Below are 24106 nucleotides of genomic sequence, written 5' to 3'. Positions count from 1 at the left end.
CTGTTATCATTAGTGGTTTATTGATATTCTGAGTTGTTTTTTGTTTTTAAAGTGTAATTATTAATTTATTCTACATCACTCAGAACTACTTCAACAACTACACAATTTATCTATTATTTAAATAAATAAATAACTTTCTAATTTGGTAATAAACATCATAACCCAGATTTACACACTTTGTGACAGCCAGTAGTGTAATCTTTTCCATTTTGCAGGTGCAAGGAAATTTCTGTTACTTATTATGACAAACTCAGCTTTCCTCCCATTTTTGAAGTCCCAGGAAAACAACAATAAAACCTATTGAATTCCTTGGCTGATAGCCTACATTTGGTTTGGCAAATTACAAGTTGTTCTAAATCAGGGATAATATGAAACATACAACCTCAGACTCATCAGATCATAAAGAAAATCCTAGGAATGAAAATATCTATTTTACATGGAATTCACTGCCACTATCAAGAACACTGTAGGGACGCGGTGGCTCAGTGGGTTAGGACACTGAGCTTGTCGATCAGAAGATCGGCAGTTTGGCGGGTCGAATCACGAGTGCCGTGTAGCAGAGTGAGCGCGTTACTCGTCCCAGCTTCTGCCAACCTAGCAGTTCGAAAGCACGTAAAAATGCAAGTAGAAAAACAGGGACCACTACGGTGGGAAGGTAACAGCGTTCCGTGCGCCTTTGGCATCTAGTCATGCCGACCACATGACCACGGAGACGTCCTCGGACAAGCGCTGGCTCTTCGGCTTTGAAACGGAGATGAGCACCGGCCCCTAGAGTTGGAAACGACTAGCACGCATGTGCGGGGGAACCTTTACCTTTATCAAGAACATTAATACTCAATGGAGGGCAGTTATCAATAAGTTTACCTCTTACATATGAACTATTTGTGTGAGCCAATAGCCTTTCTAGTTGACTTTAAAATAGAACATCAAAAGTGTTACTTATACAGATTGTGTAACTTGGTCCCTCTAACTAGAGATTCACACAATTTATATAGAAAGAGATTAAAAATATTTAAAGTGCAGTTTTAGGGACATTTTCCAAATGTCCTTGTCACCTCAAATATTCACACCTTCCATAAGTTCACAGACTTCTAATTCTTTTAGACATTCATTTTTTTAAAAAAATAAACTTGTTTCATATGTCAGACTGATCATACTGAATCACTGAGGCTTTGATTTCCCACTTTTTAGAAGACAAAAAGAGGCTAAAAACTGTTGTTCTAATCTTATAAAATTGGCTAAGCTTAACAAGATATACCAGAAAGTCCCTTCTTTCCTATATTTATTTTTCAATATTTCATTAATTCTATGCTACAAAAATAGTGGCACAACACATTGAAAGAAGCACTTTGATTCAAGACAGCACTGAGTGGTCTTCGAATTTTGACCTATAAAAGAATTAGTAATACTGCACAAAATATTAAGAACATTTTTCATTAACTGCTTTGTGCTCTCATTTCAAGAATGATTTTGAAAAGAAAAGGCTCTAGGGGAAGTTGTAAAATGATTGGATGGATAGATGGATGCATAAATGCATGGACAGACAGATGTATATTTGACCTCTGGCTACTTTGACAGTAATAGATGAGGGAGGGAGGGAGGGAGGGAGGGAGGGAGAGAGGGAGGGAGGGAGAGGGAGAGAGAGAGAAAGAGAGAGAGAGAGAGAGAGAGAGAGAGAGAGAGAGAGAGAGAGAGAGAAAGAGAGAGCTGTTGAACAGCCCTGTCTCCTAAATGTTTAGCCATCTCTACAATAGCAGTATGCCAGACTATTAGATACAAAACAGTCAATAAAATGTTGACAATACTATATTTCTATCCAAAATTTTCAATTTATTATGACTTAAGAATTAAATTCTGACAACAATAAACATCTCTGTTACTATATTCAGCCTTATCCCTACAAAGTTCTATCAATTTTTAAAAGTGTTTTGGAAGTGTACTTTTACACAAGTATATCTTTGGCTACCTTCTAATGACAATGAGTAATAAACTAGTACTATATACATGCACATTAAATGCAGAGTAAAGGTGCTAAGACAGATAATTTTCATGGAACAAGAACATCATTTGACATATGTCAGATGAAGTATTTCTATTAATATAATTAGAAAATAGCTGGAAATACCTTGTTATCACATATGTATATCAAAAAATCTAGGGCTAAACTTGTGCCGAGCACAAGTGTATGAAAGTCCCATGCTCCCCATAACAGACTAATATTCCTCTCCTGTTTTTTAAAAAAAAATTAATGAAGTATTTGCAAAAAGTCATTCAGCTGGTTGACTGCATTAAATAAAAATGATGAGTTGTAAGATTAAGGTAGTGCAGCTGACTTTACAGTACAAATCACCTATAGTGGTTTATTCTGTTTCCAAGGTGATGTTGCTTAAAAAACAAAGGAAATTTTTGTCCAATTTCTGATTAAGGAAATATACCCAAGTATTTGACTGCTCCATCCATGTCTGGAAACTAATCATCAGCATTTTTCTGGCATTATATTATAGTCAGAAGTATCTTTGTCCAAATGGTATAATGGTCTGCCTATGTTTTTAGGCATGATGTTCAATTGTAAAAGCTTCATCTGACATTTTCTTAGAGCTGCTGTATTTAGAGAAATCCATCTGGGAACAAATCTGTAAATGAAATAAGCCACTGAGGAACAGGCCAGCATTCTTTTCATGCTACTTCTAACAGTTACACACATATCACTTTATATGTGAACTAGGACAGGATCATACTGAAAATCTGGACCTATTTCTAAAATGAAGCCATTTTTTTTAAAAGTACAAAGTTTAAAACAAGGTTGCATCTCAACCAGATTGATGATGTTACTTCTGAACAATCCTGCGCCCCCCCCCCAAAAAAGTGGACATTTTTTCCCTCAAATTTCAGGAGGGAAACTAGCCCATACTTAAAGGAGTAGTGAATTCTTTTTCAACATTTTTTAAAATCATGCTTTACAATGTAAAAGGTTTTTAAACTACATTAACCTCACTCTATAAGCCCCTCTCGAAATTCCTTAAATGGCTTCCCAGTGCCAATTTGATCAGGAAAAAAATTGTTCCTTTAATTTTGATAAAACCAGGAATACAGTAGTAGAGGCTTAAGGTAAATATATCAGCTGAACAATCAAGTTACCTATTCTACATCCTGAGATATTTGTTCTACCTATAATAGCTGCCTGGAACAACAACATCACCAGGTGTATCTTCCCCTGCAATGGCCATCCTGTAATAAAATATGTCTTGTCCAGGAAACTATTGTTTTCTATGAAATGTTTAAAGACACAGAATCCTGGATATAGGAAGGAGTTGCCAGGAACTGTAATTGGAACCCTTTGCTGATATTCCCTTCTTTATCCCATCCCACCTTGGTATCATGAAAATCCCCATTTGGTTTTGGTTTTGAAAGTGGGCATGCACTCTAATTATAGAGAAGAGAAAGAGAAGAAAACAAAAGTGCAAATAGATTGTTTATTATTTGGTCAATTATCAGAGCAAACGATTCAAGCCTTTTACCAGTCCTCCTGGTTTTCTGTCTTCCAAATTAGTGACTCCCCCCCCCCCAAAATATGAAGCAAATGTTGGTTTTTATTCTGAGTGTAACCAACCAAAAGCCACAAGAAAAGGCGAAGGCTCCTATTATTTTTGAATGGTTTTCTTGGAAGAATCCCAAAATCTTCCCCTTTTGTTTTCTTTTAGACTTCAATTCGAATTTGTATTTTCCCAGAGGGCTCCCCTGTTTAATATTTACAAGCTGCTTCTGAGTTTTAATATAGATTGGTAGACAAAAGGAGGGAAAAGTTTCTTCTCAGTCCCAGTGATACATCTTCCTCTTTTGATGAGGGCTTTGTTTTTTGAGCAGAGCTCAGGCCATTAAAAATAAAAGAAGGGCTTCTATGTTAGGCAAATTTAACCATTATATTTGTATCCTACCCATATTAAATTCATTTTTAAGGTGTTGAGAACAGCCTTTTTGAGCAAACGTAAGGCTTGCCCAAGGCCACACAGCAAGCTTCACAACAGAGTGAGGATTTGAGTATAGTCTCACAAATCTCAGCCAAACATCTATCTATTGTATCCCCTGGCTCAGGTTGTTATTTAAATACTTTTCTTTTTCAGGTCTCCTTGCATTTTATATGCAATGTTCCAGACTATTATGCCTGGCGAAGGAACAGCGAGCTGATGACAGCTACTTTCTCTTTTCCACACCTTTTTTAAAATGCAAAACTAGAGCTTTCTCTTTTAATATTTCTGATGCTTGTTGACCAGTGTCAGTTCTCCCCCCCATATAGTAACTGCTTTAAAGCACTGCATAGAGCATCACATTAAAAATTAATTACACATGTTATTTTATTGATAGTGCATAATGTAATGAGCACCAGCTGTGCTAAACATCCAAATTCCTTTTTAAGATAGCTATAAAAAGGAAAGAAAGAAACTATACTTCCAAATGCTTCTCATGTCAGAAAGGGGCGGGGGGAGAGACAGACAGCAACATCTTGTATGGATTTGAAGCAGAATTCTTTGATTTAGTTCTACATTTGGAATGTTTGAAGAGTTCAGGCTCTTGGACTGGGAAATTAGAATAAAATCCAGTTAACTCTCTAATTGATGGACCTATTGTCTTTGTTGCAGCTTTATTCTCTTAGTGTTTAGATTATACGAACTACTTCTACATGATAACTGTGTAATTTAACATGAGCACATAAATATACAATATCAAATGCCTAAAAGTTGCAAGCATGTACTTTTAACATCTTTTAATATTTCTATCCAATGTGTTCTCTAAAGATGATTTGCCAGATTGAATCAATTTAAGTATCTTTTTTCAAATTAAAAAATTGGTTAATTTAGTAACAGCAGAATCACTGCACATGGGGGAAATAATTCTCAAAAAACAAATTTCCCTTTTTTCTTAATGCCTACAGGGGTTGACTTCTTTTGTGTATGCAGTGTTTGTATTTTCTACACTCATCCATATCTGAACCATATTTTAAAAATATGTAAAACAAGACCGTATTCAGCCATTGAACATGTTTGCCTATGAGACCAAATTAAATGAAAACATATAAATGTAGCATTGATTTTGTCTGAGCTAGGTTGGGGAGGGGGAGTTCACATACTTTACATAGTGCAACTATGGCACACAAATTCAATTTTTCCAGATATTACGGTATATGGATTTCAGCATAATCAATAAATAATGTTTGCTAAACCCAAACTTCAGCAGTTTTCACCTTATTCAAAGCTGTATTTACTCTGTAGGGAAAATTCTGTTTATATATGGTACTAATATATGCCTTTGTAGTTCTTTGTCTGCATATGTACTTAATAAATAGCCCATGTTCTTCTTACCATCTTTGTCACCTAAATGGATGTAAGGGGAACAAAGGCAGACTATTTTCCAATGAAGTTCTAGAGTGTCTGGTCTGCATAATGATATAACTGGTCTAACACAAAAATTGTACTATTATCTGTTCTCCTCAGCTCTTGATGAAAAAAATGTGGATGAGTTTGCATTCTCTACTCTGATTACTGTTTTGTTTTCCCATTGATCCTCGGTTTTAATAAACCCAGTCTGGAATGAAACAAAAGCCTGCATCTTGTTTCAGTATGAAATGTGCAGAACACATACCATATTATTAACATAAACGCTTCTGAAATAATGCAGCTTTCTAGACAGATTGTATTAATTGCATCAGACTTTTTTCTTTTCCTTTCTTCCAGCAAGGGTGGTCCAATCTAGATTTCTCACTGGCTGAGCTGGTATATAAATCTAACAAAAATAAGTTCAAGGATAACAGTGATGAGAAGACAGAAAAAGAAATAACTACAGGTAGTCTTTGACTTACAACAGTTCATTTAGTGACCCTTCAAAGTTACAACGGCACTGAAAAAGTGACTTATGACAGTTTTTTACACTTACGACCATTGCAGCATTCCCATGATCAAAATTCAGATGTTTGGCAAGTGGTTCATATTTATGATGGTTGCAATTTCCTGGAGTCATGTGATCAGCTTTTGAGAACTTCTGACAAGCAAAGTCAAAGGGGAATCCAGATTCACTCAACAACCACATTACTAACTCAACAAACGCAATGATTCATTTAACAACTGTGGCAAGAAAAGTCATAAAATGAGAAAATAAGAAAATATGCTGCTGCCAAAATACAGCTGGTAAAAATGAAATAGAAAAAAAATGAAAAGGAATAGCAAATGATAAATATCTTGGATGTGAGAGCTATGATAAGTACAGTAATCCTACATGAGAACCAAATAGTTAGAAAAAGAACAGTCCATGATTTCTACTCAGAAAAATAGGCAAATCATGAGGAAATTTCTGGGGAAAGGGCAAGAACTGTCCCTTGATCCACAATAAACCTATGGACCACATTATCTTACTTACTTACTTACTTACTTACTTACTTATTTATTGGATTTATATACCGCCCCTCTCCCGAAGGACTCGGGGCGGTGTACAGGGCAATTAAAACACTATATACAACACATAATATACAAAAATTAAAATAAATTAAACCAAGTAGCCCTAGACAATAAAACACGTTCTAAAATGTAAAATCTAAAATCTAAAATGCCAGTCCCTTAGTCCAGGCCGGCAAGTTCAAATAGCCAAGTCTTCAGGTCACGGCGGAAAGAGCGAAGGTCGGGAGCCATCTGGAGCTCAACAGGGAGCTGATTCCAGAGGGCAGGGGCGCCCACAGAGAAAGCTCTCCCCCTGGGGGCCGCCAGTCGACATTCCCTGACTGACGGCACCCTGAGGAGGCCCTCTCTGTGGGAGCGCACAGGACGATGGGAAGTTAATGCCGGCAAAAGGTATTCCTGTAAATAATCCGGACCCATGCCATTTAGGGCTTTATAGGTCATCACCAGCACCTTGAATCTCACCCGGAAGACAACTGGAAGCCAATACAGCTCGCGGAGCAGAGCTGTTACATGGAAGTAACAGTGAGAGGTCTAATAGGACTAGGACTATAACACAGAAGGACCATCAGAGTTTTCATACAAATTAAATTAGATATCCAAGTAATAAAAAAACTATTGCAGTTAATTTTGTGCTGAATAACAGCTAAAACAGAGGAAAGAGACCGTATTTATTCAGACACCTCTTATCCTGAGCCTAAGGACAAGAAACAGAGAAAATATTTACAAATATTTCCAGAGGTCAGGTGCTGAGCAATTTATAACTTATATGCAGACCTGTTTGATCAGAAAAGTACACACATGCTCTCACTGGCCTTATGGGGAGTACTACTTGCCCAGCTGGTAAACCCAGTAGGAGAGATTGTTTCAGTGGTGGAACAACTGGAAGATGTGCAAACTGAGAGCCACCAAATGTGATCTGGTTTGCAAGAGTTTCTCCTTTCCTTTCCTTTTCAATACTTTGTTCCAAGAGGGCAAAATAACACTTCAGGAAAACAGAATTGGTAGGAGAAAGATATTCATAGTACAAGAGTACCAAAAAAATACATGTATGTGAGGAAGTAAATGGCCTAAAAATCTAAAAATATTTCTCCAAGCAGATATACACACTTTTCCTTCAAGAAAAGCTAACAGCACTAGTACTAGCAGAATGAGAATTCTTTCATTTATTAATGAAAAAAAGCTACTACTAGGGAATATAATTGGGCTTTATTAGTTTCTAGGACTTAAATGACTATTTTGTGTAGCACAAAAGCATGTGGACAGTTTATATACGTGTATATGAATGCTATGAAGCTGTGTATGTATAAAGGTAAGCTTATGATTTTAAACTTTGTCACAGTTGATGGCATAAAAACAAAAGCTATAGAAGGGGACTTGATATATTGAATTTGGAATAAAAGTAAGAGAGGATGAAAAAGAAGACGGTAGATGAAAATAAGTCTTTGTTCTCTTAGATAAAAACTTTAATAACAATACACGGAAATTTAATTTATCCCCTTTACTGCAAAGCCACCCAAAAATTTCCCAAGACATTTTTACTTTTAACCATTAAGAACACTAAGATGTGATGGACTTTCATCAGTCGTGTAGTATAACTGCTAACTACCTTCATAGAAAAATATCACTACGAATAAAGGTAAATATAAGTGTCCCAGGATAATGTTACAATATCCAATCTAAAACTGAATTACAGCTAGGTGATGCACCAACTGCTAAAAAGCAAACACTCAAGGATTTTATGTACTTTCCATTGTGCCTGAAAAAATCTGTCTCATTTTGAATGTAATGCTTGATTAAAAAGGTAAAGGTAAAGGTTCCCCCGCACATGCGTGCTAGTCATTTCCAACTTTAGGGGCCGGTGCTCATCTCTGTTTCAAAGCTGAAGAGCCAGCGCTTGTCCGAGGACGTCTCCGTGGTTATGTGGACAGCATGACTAGACGCCAAAGGCGCACGGAACGCTGTTACCTTCCCACCGTAGTGGTCCCTATACTACTTGCATTATTACGTGCTTTTGAACTGCTAGGTTGGCAGAAGCTGGGACAAGTAACAGGTGCTCACTCTGTTATGCGGCACTCGTGATTCGACCCGCCAAACTGCCGACCTTCTAATTGACAAGCTCAGCATCCTAACCCATTCAGCCACCGCGTCCCTCTATATTTATATTACGCTAAGTAAATTACATAGAAGCAAATATACAGTGGGAAAATATTAGCAATATTAGCTGTAAAACTCCTCATTCAAATAAACCAAGCACATCATTCAAATAAATGCTAGAGTTAAGGATATGTAATCAGTGTTTGTCACTGAACTTTTGTTATCACATTCATTTTCTCACCTTGCACTTTCAGATCTTGCACATGCAAAGAAGAGAGGTTTTTCTACCACTGTCTTCCCAATCAAGATGAGACACTCTAAGATGGATCCTTTTAGTGGAATATGTCAATATTTTTTCTGGAATATTTATAGTACCAGGGGTACTTGCTGTTGGCTGGTATGTTTTCAAAAGAATCACAAGATGTTAATTATTACTTTTCAAGGCTTTAATGATTTGGAACAAGATAAGTTACTTGTAAGTCAAATGTAAACCTACGAACCTTTAAAGTTAATTATTGTGACCGTATCTTTGTTTTCTAAAAAATATTTGGTGGCATCAGACATTGACTTATTTTTAGGACTCTGAAGCCCCAAAAATTATTTCCTTCACTATATTCTAACTATGCTTCAAGTATTTACCTTTTCTACAAATTTTAACATTCTTTAGATTGTGTGTTAAATTTTTGCTCTCTTTTTAATGCACTACTTTATATTGTCAGTATATATTTTTAATTACTGTTATTTTGCATGTTTTGTTGGATGCAGGGAGGTGCAGGTTATGGATATTAAAATAAAACCAATTTCCTGTATTTAAAACCTAATAAAACCTCCTTTAACTCTTTTGTCCAACTACTTCCCCTATGTAATCCCTTTTCACCGAATATGGATTGTTTTTCTAAAATGCTATGACAGCATCATTTATTCACATATAAAAATATGGAAAAATTATGTTACTATTTCCTTTATGAAGGTCTTATGAATATTACAAGGCTGCATCCAGGTCATAAGAAACCAATAAATGAACATTAACCTTGGAAAGTAACAACTAAGCTATATTGTGGCCTAGAACTAGACACTGCTTTATCTTAACTTTAAAACCAGCCAACTCTATAAGAAAAAAATTCTAACGTTTGTTCAAGCTAACATCATCCATACTAGCAGCACATCATGGTTATTTGGTAACATTTTGTTACATATTTTCAAACTTTACAGGTAATGCATCAGACATACTAAACAATATCTAAAGGTTACCATTTCTCCAAAAAAACCCCATTTTTTCATGTTCAGAGGCCTACTGGGAATAATATATTTTAGATTTTAAATAGTTTAGGGCAAGGACTTTTATGCCTCACAAATCAGTCTATGCCAAAGAAATAAAAATGTACAATTACAATAATAAGTACTATAAGTGTTAGACAATACCTGTGGCTAACTTGCTGCAATAAATAAATGCTAGCTACAGTGATATGAAAATGTTAAAATATGAAACAAATTCCTTCAACTTACATTTATGTAAAAATGTACGTGTAGAATTCTAATGTATAGAATTCATGTTTATTGCAACCCATATACCTATATTTCATTCATTCTTGCTTGGTCCATTTTTACCTTTTTGCTTACCCTTTTATTCTTTATTCTTTCCCTTTATTTCTCCATATGAAATTGCTACTTCTTTTCTTTTGTATATCCATCTCTTTGATACACATTTCTCATTAGATCATATAAAAGTTGTGGATCACTGACAGTGTGTTTTTGTTGCTTATATTATGAATATTTGTAGCAGAAGTAAGTCCAATCCTGATCTTCCAGAACACGCATGTCAAACTGCCGGCCCATGGGCCAGATGCGTCATGCTGAAACCACGCCCACCCCATTGCCAGCAATGGGGAAAAAGTCGTGATACGTCACACAATGTCATGTGATGTTGCGAGTTTGACATGCCTGTTCTAGAAGGATTTTCTTATAATGGTAGCCTTATACATTACAAGGGGAAAATGGGAACCTCTCAAAAAGGCATTATTCAAATTTCATATATAGCATAACCAAAGATTTGACAAACTTCAAGCAATAAATGAAATTTTAGAAGAATCTGAGAAATAGTTTTTCTTCCACAATTCAGTCTGATTTTTCCCTTTGCTATTTTAAGGGCTAAATATGAGCCGAGATTAATTTCATTTAATATTCTGGTTCACACTATGGCCAATCAAACCTGAAGGCAAATCTCTTTTCTCCCAGCAGTTATTATTCAAAGGCATGTTACCTCTACCTAGACCTTGCTTACAGTTCTTCTAATTAGCAGTCATGAAAGCCAGCAGTCATCAAATGCTGGAGCAGTGGATGTCATTGTTAAATTATGCACTTCATAAAAATATACTTGTTTTGCTTGTATCCTAAGATAGGGACTCCAATGGGTCATCATCAATTACTGAACTTCTCCCGCTGAGCTTCCTTTGGGTGTTGGCCAAATCTGGGTAAAATTAGTGGACTACTTTTTCAGTGGTATTCAATATTTACAAAGTCTTTTCCATAAATATTGCTTTCCTTTCATTGCTTTCCATACAAGTCAGTGATGGAACAAAGACAAAATTAATGAGAGGCTTTTATAGCAGTGGAGGGAAAGTGTGCAGACCACAAGTATGCCATGTTCCAATGAGATCTGAAGAACGCAAATCATCACGAATAAAGACTTCAGATGCTAACTGTTATCCAATTAAGTTTAGCATAAACAGCCCAGAGAGATGAAATCTTGATATCAGAGTATCACATTTGTATGAAGATTCTTAGACATTTGATCACAATGAAGTATAAACAAACCAGCAGCCCCAGTGTCGGTGGCAACATCTGAGATCAACTAGCCCATACCCCCAGCAAAACAAGACCAAACTGGTTTCAATTCCTGTCTCAGCAATGATAAGGAAGATTTCTAGTGTTTTAACTCTGTCCTTACATCCAAATGGACCTGATGCTTCCAGAGATACATCACGTTGGCAGCTGATCTTCAGAGAGCAAAAATAAAATGTTTCTGTTACCTGACAACTGACAATGACATCCAAATGTGCCTGATGTCTCACTCTGAGACCCACCAACTGAGATTGCGCGCGCACCACAGCAGGGCAGGCTCAGGCAGGGCGGGACTGAGGTTAGAGCACGGAGAGGTGGCGGTGCGATCACTGATGCATGAGGGTGGGAGGAGGCAGTTATGGAGGCCGCCGGCAGCTTTGCAGGCCTGGACGGCCCTGAGGAAAAAACAATAGAAAAATCTGTCAGTGGTACCGATGTTTGAAAGCAAAGATGGAGAACAGGAGCAATGTAGGGCTGGCATGACCTACAGTACATATTTGCTTAACAAACTGTAATGGAAGGAAGGAGAATAACTTTGAGGAACTGGATAGAAAACCACAACCAAGAGAACAGGGGGGAAAAATCTGAGCTCGGCCTTGTAATGGTACTGTGAATAAGCATCTCAGAAAAGATGCTCCCTGGTTTTCAGGAAGATAACGGGAGGGAGGAGGGTGAGTTGCGAGTGCATGGTTGATGTCACCCTTTCAAGGTAGACCAAACTAGGAAACCATCCATGCAAATACTACTTGTAGTATTATAAGATTATAATAAAGGAAACTTTCAAGTTTGAATGCACTTCTCCCCTCTCTCTCTCTTTATCATCCTGAGAACTAGGGAGTCTTTTCTGATATGCTTTCTGAGTTTACACCTCTGGCCTGGACTTAGATTTGTTTTATCTAGTCACTGCCATGGTTATGGGTCTTCTTCCTGTTTCACAAGGTTATTCCTTCTGCCCACTGCACAAATTCACAGGGCAGAGAGAGACGATAGTCAGTAGAAATGCTTCTCTTTTCACTACGGCTTTTCCTGTGAGAAGGATAATGATTGCATCTTCCCTCTTTCTTTTAAATGCCAAATGTGTTAGCACTATTTATTTGTAAACTCTAGAGGTACAGGGGATGGGATGCAGTATAGTAGTAGAATAAATATATAAATAAGTGAATTAATAAAAGCTGCAGTCATAGTACCAAAGACAAAACTTGATTATGAAAATCATACTTAGAATCTCTGATCTAGATCAGGGCTTTTCAACCAGTGGTATGGGTACCACCTGTGGTACATTAGCACCTAGCAGGTGGTACATGACCATCCTCGAAAAGTGGTAGCAGGGGAGGGGAGTGAGCTGAACTGGTGGCAGCACCGCACAAACCTGAGCAAAAGATAGCTGGAGCTGCAGGGCTGCCAGGGCTCAGCAGAAGCGCCAGGATCAGCGCTTCTTTGGGGCTGTCAGGGCTCATTGGAAGTGCCAGGATCAGCGCCAGGCTCCAGCTGGAGTTGGCGCTGATCCTGGCGCTTCTGCTGAGCCCAGAAGAAGCACCAATCAGCTGGAATGTTGCAGCATCTCCAAGGTCTTGTGATTTACATTCAGATGCTTGGCAACTGTTTCATATTTATGATGGTCACAGTGTCCCAGGATCATGTGAAGTGACCAAAACCTGCTGCAACCACCCAGCAGAGGGGGGGGGAAATAAAAACCAAACACCCCCACCCCACCCCCGCTGCCAATCCTCAACAGAAATGGTCACAACAATGAAAACCTCGGACAGGAGGAAAAGCACCGCCGGGCGGGCAGGCAGGTGTCTTGCTCAGCTGTGGCTTGGGGGACATGTTTTTTAGTGCCATTGTAACTTCAAACAGTACTAAGTGAACTGTTGTAAATCAAGGACTACCTATATTTCATCACTTTTTTCCCTTTTTTTGGTCATCAAGTTTTTGACGAATTGCTAGGCAACTGGTGGTACCCGGATGTTTCCATATCCTAAAAGTGTTACAATGGGTGAAAAAGTTGAAAAGCCCTGATCTAGATGATAAATTTTAAGCATCCTTATTTTATGATCGCTTAGGGAATATTTTCTTTGTCTACGCCAGATCTTCTCAAAGGAAGGGAATATAAACATAAATATATATGGCAATTATTTTGGTGTTATTTTTCTTCTTCCTCCGTAACTCTCAAGACATTGATAAATATGCAGTCCTTGATATACGACTGGTTGCTTAACAACTGTTCAAATTTATGACTGACCTGAAAAAGTGGCCTTATGTTATATAATTGCACTTTGGGCACTTCGAACCAAGCCAATTTTACAGCCATTTGCAGCACTATGCTTTACAACAGCTTTGCATAAAACTAGCACTTCTGGTTTTTGGCAAAACCGCACCACACCAAAACCATGGACTTGCTTAATAACCACAGTGTTCACTTGACTGTGGCATTTCCACTTATGGCCACCATGTTTGCTTAACAACCGCCCCAAAAAGTCATAAAATCAAGTCAGTCATGTGACTAATCTGTTTTATCACCATTACAATTTATGCGCATAATGGGCAGGCTCCATTACAGTCTTAATCTATCTCTGTTTATTGGGTTTTTTCTTTCTTTTTTTATCCCTCCATAGTATAAACAAAAGGACTACAGGTAGAGTTTAGCTATATATTATCTGGCAAAATGGCCGGCATCCTAACAAACTTCTGTCAGTCTCCAAAAATGTGTCATTTATTTCTGGAAGTGCCAAGAAATATGCTTTAAAAAGAACATGCCAGTTGTTCCGTACAAATATAAATGAATACTGTTGCTTTGTTTGTCCTAAAAACCAAAATAGTGATACAAAAAAATTATATTTAGACAGAAATTTTCCGACAGTGTACTAAACAACTGTGTGTTGCTAAAATCTTCTTCATAGTTTATGTATTTTTTGCCCAGTCTCAAGAGTTGCTCTGACCATAATTTACCAGGTCAAAAACACCACTTCTGATAAAACAGATTTGTATGCAGGAAATAACCTCTCCCAATAACCCTATCAGAGTTCTCAGCAACATTCATGCTGTTAAGAAGGAACCCAAAATGTAATAGTGATAGGAGGGGACAATGTAATGAGATAAGTCATCTTATAGGCATTAGGGAGGAGCACCAGGGGACATTGCCAGAGCTACAGGGTATGTCCTTAGGAATAAAATTGAAAGGGGATTATTGTTTATGGCCATCCTAACCCAGCTCGCCAAGAGAAAAAAGGGGGAGAGCTGCTTGCCAAGTTACAACTGAACCAGGCCCAGCACTAACACAAAGTGCCACAACTCATAGCTGAAGCAACTTCATACAAGTGCCAGGAATCGAGCTCCCAGAATAAAGCATTTATGGCCCATCATGGCTTCATCACTACTTGAGCTATAGCCAACAATGCATTCTGTGTGTTTCATTTCTGCATTATATTTCCCATGTTAAGTCTATACAGAACATAACCTTTCTTTGTTGCTAATAGCTGGAAAGAAGCATTGTACCCTCAAACTGTATTATTCATTTAAAACACATACACGCATATCTAGAAATCATCTGTTATTTAGAACTGTATTTAGTCTCTGTTTCTGGTGTGTTGGAAATGCTTTCCCTCTTGCTCTCTTGGCAGTCATCAGAATGACTTAAGCAATTAAATAAAAGCATAACACAGACTTCATATTGCATGAAGTTAACTTTTAGTTAGAACTCAGGCTGGTGTATCCATTTTTCAATAAGTAAGTATTTGGCTGCCACCAACAATTACCTGATGCTCTTGAATCAATATACTAACTCCAATTTCTGTAAAAAGTATAATAGTCTGGCAATTTATTTCACTTGAATTTCATAGATAAAGGGGTCTTAAAAAATTACAAACTCCATGTTTGTAATTTCCAGCTATTTAAATATGCCTATATACACTAGAATATACCCCCCAAAATACATATCTTTCAAAGAAATAGGAATATAACAAAACAAATAACAAAATTCATCCTATAGAAACACCTAAGTTATTCACTATTTACATTTGTACAATTAAGACTGTCAAATCACAAGATATTGAGATATGAGGAAAGAAAATATGGACAAATTTCCCTTCTATCTACTCAATACCTTTGTTCCCACTGAAGGATTCAAAGAGCTATCGATTTTAATTTAGAAATAACCCAAAATTATTTAAATTTTAATTTTAACTGAGAAAATGCCTTGATTGGCTTGGAGAATGTTAGGGATAGGAAATGGATCCTGGTTATCACATGCTTTTGGATATTGTCAGTGACAGAAAGCTTCTAAACACATATTATTATATGTAATAGCATATTTTACTACTCTAAATAGGGCTAAAGGACAACTGTTTAGCACTATAGCAGCTGCCTAGTCTACATTCTATGCTTTTACATTATTTAAAAGGTATTTAAAATCACTGGAAAAATAATTGGAAGTCTATTGTCATCAATGATTGGTGATAACTCTTACTTGTTCTCTGACATATAACTCTAAGGTAACTTTATCTGATATTAACCATTTTTATTATTTATTAAAATTAATATTAATTTATTAGATTTTTATCCCAACTTTATTACTTTATAAGTAACTGAAGATACCTAATACTCCTTCCTCCTCCTATTTTCCCCACAACAACCCTGTGATGTGAGGTGGGACTAGAATTTACTGTCTTTTGATTTCTAGGTCATCATCTTAACCATTAGACTTTGAAAACTGCTTGTGTTCAATAAAGGGCCACATGAAGGAAGAGACTGAATCCAGATAAGACATCAACCTGCTATGATTAGCAGAAACCCTTATCTAAGTATTGGAATCCAATCTGTTGTGGAACATGTCTTTCTGTTCATAAAATATGTATCTTGGGATTGCCATTTAAAAGGATCCCTGGATCTACAAGTATTTAAGTATACAAATACTTAAAATTTGCTATCTGTGGCCATTCCAGAGTTAGCCTGACCTGGCAGCCTTGCTTATATCATACTTATCATGAATGAAGGCAAATTTATGTGTCCCAGGACAATGTTGCAGGATCCAATCTGGGTCGGTCACTGGGACCAGAGGTTTTGTCTTCTGAGCGTTTGGACCCATGCTAGAGCCCATCCTCCATGAAGATGAATCTGGGTCGGTCACCTCTGATCCCAACAACCAACCCAAATTGGATCCTGCATACTTATCACATCATACAATAAGCTCTTTCAAATTGGACTATGCTTGAAAAAGCATCAAATGTTACACAAAGACTGCTGAGCTGCAAATCAATACATGGTATTATGATAATATTACTCATATTATTTGAAAGTTCTGCAAAAGTTGTCAATTGCTTTCTCTTATCTGTAAACAGCTTATGTACTGATTATCTGCAGAACTACCTTCTTTAAGAACATGCCTAAGCATGAGCAGAAACAAACATTCCTGGTCACAGATGTTTGGATGCTACATTTCAGACTGTTCTCCATCAGGACCTAAAATTGGTTTACATCCTTTGCTTTTTAGGGCGAAAAAAAGACTTCATTTTAATCTATTTAAGTGAAGAGTCATTTAATTTACTAGTAATGGCTTAAATTTGTTTCAATGTTTCAATATAGTTTTATTGTTTTATGCCTTTATTAACTGCTGTTGTTACTGGATTTGTTCCATCTCAGACACAGTTGAGAAAGTGTTGCATAAATACTATTAAAATATAAACAACTATAACTATTACTTATGATTTCCTCCTCCTGTTCGACTAGAAGGCCTAACTTTTCATTAAAAATAGAGTTTATCCTCCTCATGTTTTTCATTTATTTGTCCAGGTCTGAAAACTATAGCTAGCATGGTGATCTGATAGCTACAGATGTGAATCCAGTAGAAATACTTCATCCTTGGCACTGCATTTAGCATTTCAGTCTGCATGGACTGCATTTGATTTTGTCATTTATCTTAAATGGCTAAGAGACTACCAGGGCAACACATTTGTGTGAAGTTGTTGCCAAACCACAAGTGAAGGGCCTAAATCCTTGGCATAAATCCTTGAGCTCTGCAGCATCAAGGATAAAATACGTGTCCTTTGTGATTTTTATTTTTTTAAACAGAGTCTGGACCTTACTTACTCCTTGCTCTCCCACCTTCTCGTTTCAAATTGTTACACAAACAGGTAAAATAAGATACTGACAGAAACTGTAACTACATTGCAATCTGGAGGTGACTTCTCTGCTGAGCCAATGAAAGCAGATGGCAGACGTGGAATGTCTAAATATACATAAATAATTTTGCTTGGCATTTAGAAAATGCATAGATAGTGTCATGATCTTTTAATACCGCAAGAAAGAGCTATGAGTAAAGAAGACTCCCAAAATTATTTTAAAATTTAAGTTTTTAATTGCTGAAAAATCATGTATATCTATTCTATTTACATTAATGTTACAATTACTGATTCAATTAGTTTCAACAAACCTACAATGTATGAGTGTTGTTGATTCTTCATGTATCCCACATTGACTATGATCATTGCTTTCCAAAGACAGAAAACCTGTTTGTAGAAAACATCTATCAAGACTAGTCTCACTTCAAAACAGCCACAGGCTGAGATTACAGTTTCAGAAGACTTTTTTTTTTTTGACAATTAACCCCGGCCGCAGATCTGGAAGCAAAGCTGTGCCGACCATCCTCGCGCTGGTGGGGGCAGCAGTGGGGGAAGGTGAGCTGTGGCACGCACCCAACCCTCCCCGCTGCCACCCCACATCACATCATCCTGCACGCAAAGCCCGGAGGCGCATGTGGGACTATGTAGGGCAGCAGCAGCAAAGGGTGGACGCACACCAGATCCTGTCTTCCCCCGCTGCCGCCGCCACCACCAGCACAAGGATGGTCGGCAGCGCTTCACTTCCAGATCTGCTGACACTATTGGCCCCCCGCACAGAGGCCAGTGAGCGCATGGGGGCCAATAGTGTCCGTCAGCAGCCACAGCATGTTGGCTATCCTGCATAATGGCAGACTGACCACAGAGCCTGGGTCCACCCACTCAACGGCTCTGATGGGGGTGGCTTCTGCTGCTGCTCCAACCGGTCAACCATGTAGGGAAGCAGGAGGGACAGCTGGTGTGTGAAAACACTGCCTTGATGGGCTGCTAGCGAGCAGCTGAGGTGGCTCCACCCCCCCTGGCTGCCCCTCCACCTCCTCCTGCTTCCCTAAATGATCGACTGGTCAAGGGGCTCAGAGCAGCAGGAGTAGCCACTGCCCCCATCAGAATCATCCTGTAGAAAGGGCCCACACCAGGTGAGGGCTCCTTTCCGGGTGTCCTGGGGTCATCTCCGCCCATGCCGTTAGGGCTGCACTGCGGAAGGGAGATGGCGGCTCTGATTCCCCCCCTGCCGGCCATGCCCCCAGCCCCCTGCCCGGTGCCCCTTCTATGCAATCCTACATGACCACAGTGTGGATGAGAGGCTCGGCCGGCGGAGACATCCAGGCTCTCCTGCCACCCGTAGCCAGACCTCCTTCCCCCAGCCAGGACCTGATGACCCCCACCCTCCTGCCCCCACCCCAGCTGACCCCCTGAGCAGCCCAGCCCAAGATGGAGAGAAGGCAAGGCAGAGAACCGTTTGTTAAATGATTTTAAACCCACCACTGGTTGTTTCCAAAGGTCGCTCACTCACTCTCCCACCAAAACTGCTCCTTTTATAGGTTTCCTCACCCCGCCCAGCTCTCACAGATGTTCCTGGACTCCGCATGCATGGAGAGGGGGAGGGGTGGAGCCTGGCAATGGTGTGTGTGCCCACAGGGACGGCTCTGTTTGCCGCCTGTGGCATGTGTGCCATAGGTTCGCCACCATGGGACTATCACATCTGAGTTTAAAAATCTAGACATCACTAGATTTCAGTAAAGAAATCTGAATCTGTTTGCTGCCATCTACTAAGGTTCAAGGTTTTTGCAGTCCAAATTTTTTGTACATTTAGGGTTATAGAGATATTTTTTATAGCCCTATTAGTTCCCTAGATCCAGAATGACCTTAATACAAAATGGCTACCAACATCATTCCCACTCTTCCATTTTCAAAATCAGCAAAAAAATATCCATGTTGGAAAGAAAGAACCCATGTTATTATAATTACTATTTAGCTGCACCCACTGGAGTAATTTATTTTCATCTGAGAAAAAAAATACCGATAACTCTCTCCAGAAATAGGATGGAGAATTTTGAGAAGCCATTTTCACAGAACACAAAAAGGCACATACCATTCAGCTTTTTTAACTTCTCTCTAGAAATTAACAAAACACACTGCACAAAGGCCACAGGCCTTAACATGTAACTTATTCTGACCAAGGCTTTGCAAGTTTTCTGCACAAACCACACCTCAATTAAATATGAGGGTGGCTAATATCTTCTGCACTGAGTCACATCCCTTGGGCTCTTGAGTAGCTGCCAACATAATTCTAAGACAGTCAGGGCTACAGCCTCTTCTGTTAGACAAAGTGATTCTTAATAGGTAAAACTAATGAGAAAAAATATTCAAAACAACTGCAGATAAGACAGAAAAAGCAAAAAAAAGGCAGCCTTGCCCAACCTGGTCTTCTCCAGATATACTGGACTATAATTCTCCTCCCTTCCCAACCTATAGTTCTAATAGCTGAGCTAACTGATGGATGAATCCAACATATCTGGAGCATGACAAACTGGGAAAACTACACTATCCTATAGTACAGATAGTCCTTGACTTACATTCATTCAGTGACCATTCAAAGTTAAATGCCATTGAAAAAAGTGACTTGTGACTGGTTTTCACACTTACGACCATTGCAGCATTCCCACGGTCATGTGATCAAAATTCAGACACTTGGCAACTGACTCATATTTATGATGGTAGCAATGTCCCAGGGTCATTGTGACCTGTGGACAAGCAAAGTCAATGGGGAAGCCAGATTCACTTAACAACCACGTTACTAAGTTAATAACTACAGTGATTCACTTAATAACTGTGGCAAGAAAGGTCATAAAATGGGGCAAAACTCATTCAACAACTGTCTCTTTTAGAAGTAGAAAGTCTGGACTCAATTGTGGTCAGAAGTCAAGGACTACCTATATCTAACACTGGCACCAAAGAGAGAATTTATGACACCACTTGTATGCAGGTAGTCCTTGGCTTACGACCATTCACTTAGTAATCATTCAAAGTTATGATAGTACCAAGTAACTTGTGATTGATAAAAACACTTACAACTGTCACAGCACCTCTGTAGCCATATGATCATAATCTCGGTACTTGGCAACTGAGCCACATTTATGACAATTGCAACATCCCTGAGCCATGTGATTGCCATCTGAAACCTTCCAAACCAGCTTTTAATAAGCAAAGTCAATGGGAAGCCAACAGGGAAGATTGCAAGTCACAGTCATGTGATGTCTTCACAACCACATTGATCTGCTTAACAACCTTGGCAAAAAGGTCATAAAATTGGTGCAGGTATATGATATCTCACTTAACAACCGTACCATTTAAAATTATTTTTCCAATCCCAATTGTGGCTATAAATCAAGAACTATGTGCATCTCCTAAAATTTTAGACATAAGAATGGTTAAAGACAAATAAATAAATAATACTATGAAAAGAAAACAATTACATATTAGAATTATGCTTTGAAACAGAGATTAAGTGTTCATGTAGACAATGTTGCTTAATTATAGCTGAGAAATTTCATTGTAGAAACTTTGGTTTCAGCTAGCTCCAAACTGGAGAATACAGTAATTATTTCCCTACTGCAAAACGTATAGTTTTTGGCTAGCTTTAAGATTTTTCTAGTTTCATGTCTGTAGTGCTATTATTTTTAAGAGACATCAAGGTTAATCCCATTGTAACTCTTATAAATATTCTAGATTTTGGAGAAAACCAAAGTATATGGTGGAATAACCGAAGAAAGAGGGTCTAATAAATTGTTACAGGTTTTGCTTTTAGGGTTCTCATATTTTACAGTAAGTTTTTTTGTCACATTTTCCTGCAATATAACATTATCAAATTTTTCTACAGGTGTTCGAAATACATTATGTGCTTAATTTACCAGCATCACAGCTCTGAATTTTGTGAATTTGTATTCAGTACTGGTTCAAATACAGCAAAACAATGTGGCTTAAAGGAAACACAACTAAATCTACTTCTAGTGCTAGAGAAACCAAGCCATATTTCTATTTACCAAGTAATAGACACAAACACACACACAATAGTTAGATGACAACTACATACAGAAAGTCATTTCTCTGTTATTTACAGTTGTCTGGATTTTTGCACTCCAGATATAATAACCCTCAATACTCTTCTTTCATATTCATCTTGTTGAGGGGGAACATTCTCAAGAAAACTTAGTATTTTAGAATTTTTTAAAAAATATTTTGATTGAAACCAGGAAAATGGTTTCCTCAATATCCTCAATATAAACATAATATTGACAACCCAATGAAAGGGAAATTATATTATAATTAAGATTATGTCTTTCTGATTAATGTTATTGGACTGCCAATCACATGCAAAAATTTACCTTAGAATTTGATCTACCGGAATCCTATAAAGCCAGCCAAAAGCTAACTACTGTTTTTTACAATAATTCAATTTAAAAATTAAAAGTATGCCCTTTCCCTTAATGTTCACATAGATTACATTTAGGAAAAAAAATAAATGAAAGCAAACTGTCAGTGCATATTAATTAAAAACAGAGAATAAGTTTGCTCAGCTAAGAAAATTATACTAGGACTGCTTACTCTTATCATCACCATCACAGTCATTTTCATTCTTTTTCCATTTTTCAAAGCTATATGCTCTCTAGTTTAAAGCACATACATATTATAAACACAGTAGTAGAATCATAATTAATATGAAAAAAATTAAACCAAGCTAATGTAATACAGCAGACATGAAATATGTGAAATAATGTTTTTTATTAATACTTTGTCTTGTTAAATGAAAAAAAAATCAAATACCAGTAAAATTCTCTTCTAGATACAGAACAGTTACTTATTCCACAGGGGATATATTAGAATATAAAATACACTTTATCTATTTTGCATACTGGTATATTCTTTAGACCATAAGGTATCATTATAGTTACGTGGCTATACCAATTTTTGAAGTAGCACAACAGAAGAACCAGGTTTATCTTTCCTACAGTGAAACAAAACATGGAACTGGACTGTCCGTATTAGAAGCTATCAAGAATGCTCAAAAAGTGCACCCCCTCTGCTTTTCATGGAAGAATGCCAGTAAGTATGGCTTGAATTTAAGTCTGCTTTTGAACATGTAATCTCTCTGGTACTTTGATTTTCCTATATGGCCATTAGGGAAACAGAGAAAAAAAAAATCTTATAAACCCCACAAGGTCTCTGGATCAGCTTACTTCACCTACTAAAAGTATCCACTTCACAACAACGTAAGCCGGATTTTTAAAAATAGAACAATTAACAGTAATCAATTTCACTTTTACCTCTACCCTGCCATCCAGTAATCATCCCCAATGAAAATTATTTTGAAACAAATAGTTTTTTTGGCCTAGATTAAATATCGTTACTGCAGATGGGAACTTTGGTTTGGAGACTGTAGACACTGATGAATACCAAACACATTTAAGATATGTTTTTATACTTCCTCTCTCATCACATAAGCTACATACACGCACACAAAAAGAAAGCGAGAGCAGTTTAAAGAAAATCAAACCTCAAGATCCAAATAAAATTTAAAACATACACAAAAGGCTAGGGTTGCCACATTTAAGGTATGTTCCTCATTTATTTTCATCTGTATCTAAGATCTGTGGGAAAAACACTGCTAATGCATAACTGTACCCACATTTTTAAAAAAATAAACCGAACAAAAACCTGTGCAAGAACACAATTTTTGCACTCAGTTCTTTTTTCCTTTGCCTTTGATTGTCTGAGTAAGAGACATAGTTTCTTTTAAGAGTATGCTTGATTTTCATAGTGGAAACATGACCATTTTCTTTTTGTGCAAGCTGTACACAAAATTATTTATTTATCATATTTCTTTACAACCTCATCTTCCTCGGAAATTTGCAAACCTCACACAATTTTTCAAAGTAATTTTTTTTACTAAGGAATTGCAAACTGCTTCATAGATACTAGAAACAAAATGCACAAACTTATATATTATGTAGACCTTCACAACTGATATACATGTATGCCATTTAGAAAAAAAAATGCATACATAAAAGACAGCCACAATTATCCTAGGTCCCATGGAACTAGCATACAGCATATGCTCCCAGTCAAAACAAGAAAACTATGGCTCTCAACAAAATTTAGGTGTATCTGTCAACTAAACTGGGATGTGAAGCAAAAGCAAAGAAGAGGAATTTGAAATGTGAATGAATTCCTGCTATTACATTGGGGGGGGGGATGTTTGGATTTCCTGTGCAAAGCATTTGGATGCTACTGAAACAAAAGATGCTCTAAATCCAAGTGTCTTTGTGTTACAAGACAATAGCAGGCAAAAGGCTATTCAAGGAATTGTATTGGCTACTGACATGCTTAGCCTCTTTTACCTATGAACAATCATACTGTTATACCAATGAATACAGAAGAAGAATATTTAAAGCAACCACTGTCAGTTATGGATATTAATTAAAAGTCACTGTTGTACTGCTATAGAAGTTTACCATTCATAGATATGTAGACTGTTTTGGTTGCCTCCATATACAAGTCCGTTTAGCAAAGAAATGTTATAAAGCCTTTCCAAAACCTAGCCAATTCACTTCT

The 24106-nt window shown here is 37.5% G+C and overlaps 1 protein-coding gene across 5 annotated transcripts in view; it reads right to left on the bottom strand.

Moving 5' to 3' along the window:
- The window catches only part of BCL11B (BCL11 transcription factor B), a 150571-nt gene that overhangs the window by 61563 nt on the left and 64902 nt on the right, over nt 1-24106 (bottom strand). For 3 of the 5 annotated variants that reach the window (XM_083349057.1, XM_083349054.1, XM_083349055.1), the window contains exon 3: nt 11570-11776. The exons of the other annotated variants lie outside the window; for them this stretch is intronic. In XM_083349057.1, the coding sequence (XP_083205183.1) occupies nt 11570-11776 (207 nt within the window). The remainder of the gene's footprint in view (nt 1-11569; nt 11777-24106) is intronic. 5 annotated transcript variants of the gene reach the window in all.

This window comes from Vipera ursinii (assembly GCF_947247035.1).
Source record: "Vipera ursinii genome assembly, chromosome: 1".
In the NCBI taxonomy this organism is placed as follows: Eukaryota; Metazoa; Chordata; class Lepidosauria; order Squamata; family Viperidae; genus Vipera; species Vipera ursinii.
This window is presented reverse-complemented; position numbering and strand designations above follow the sequence as displayed.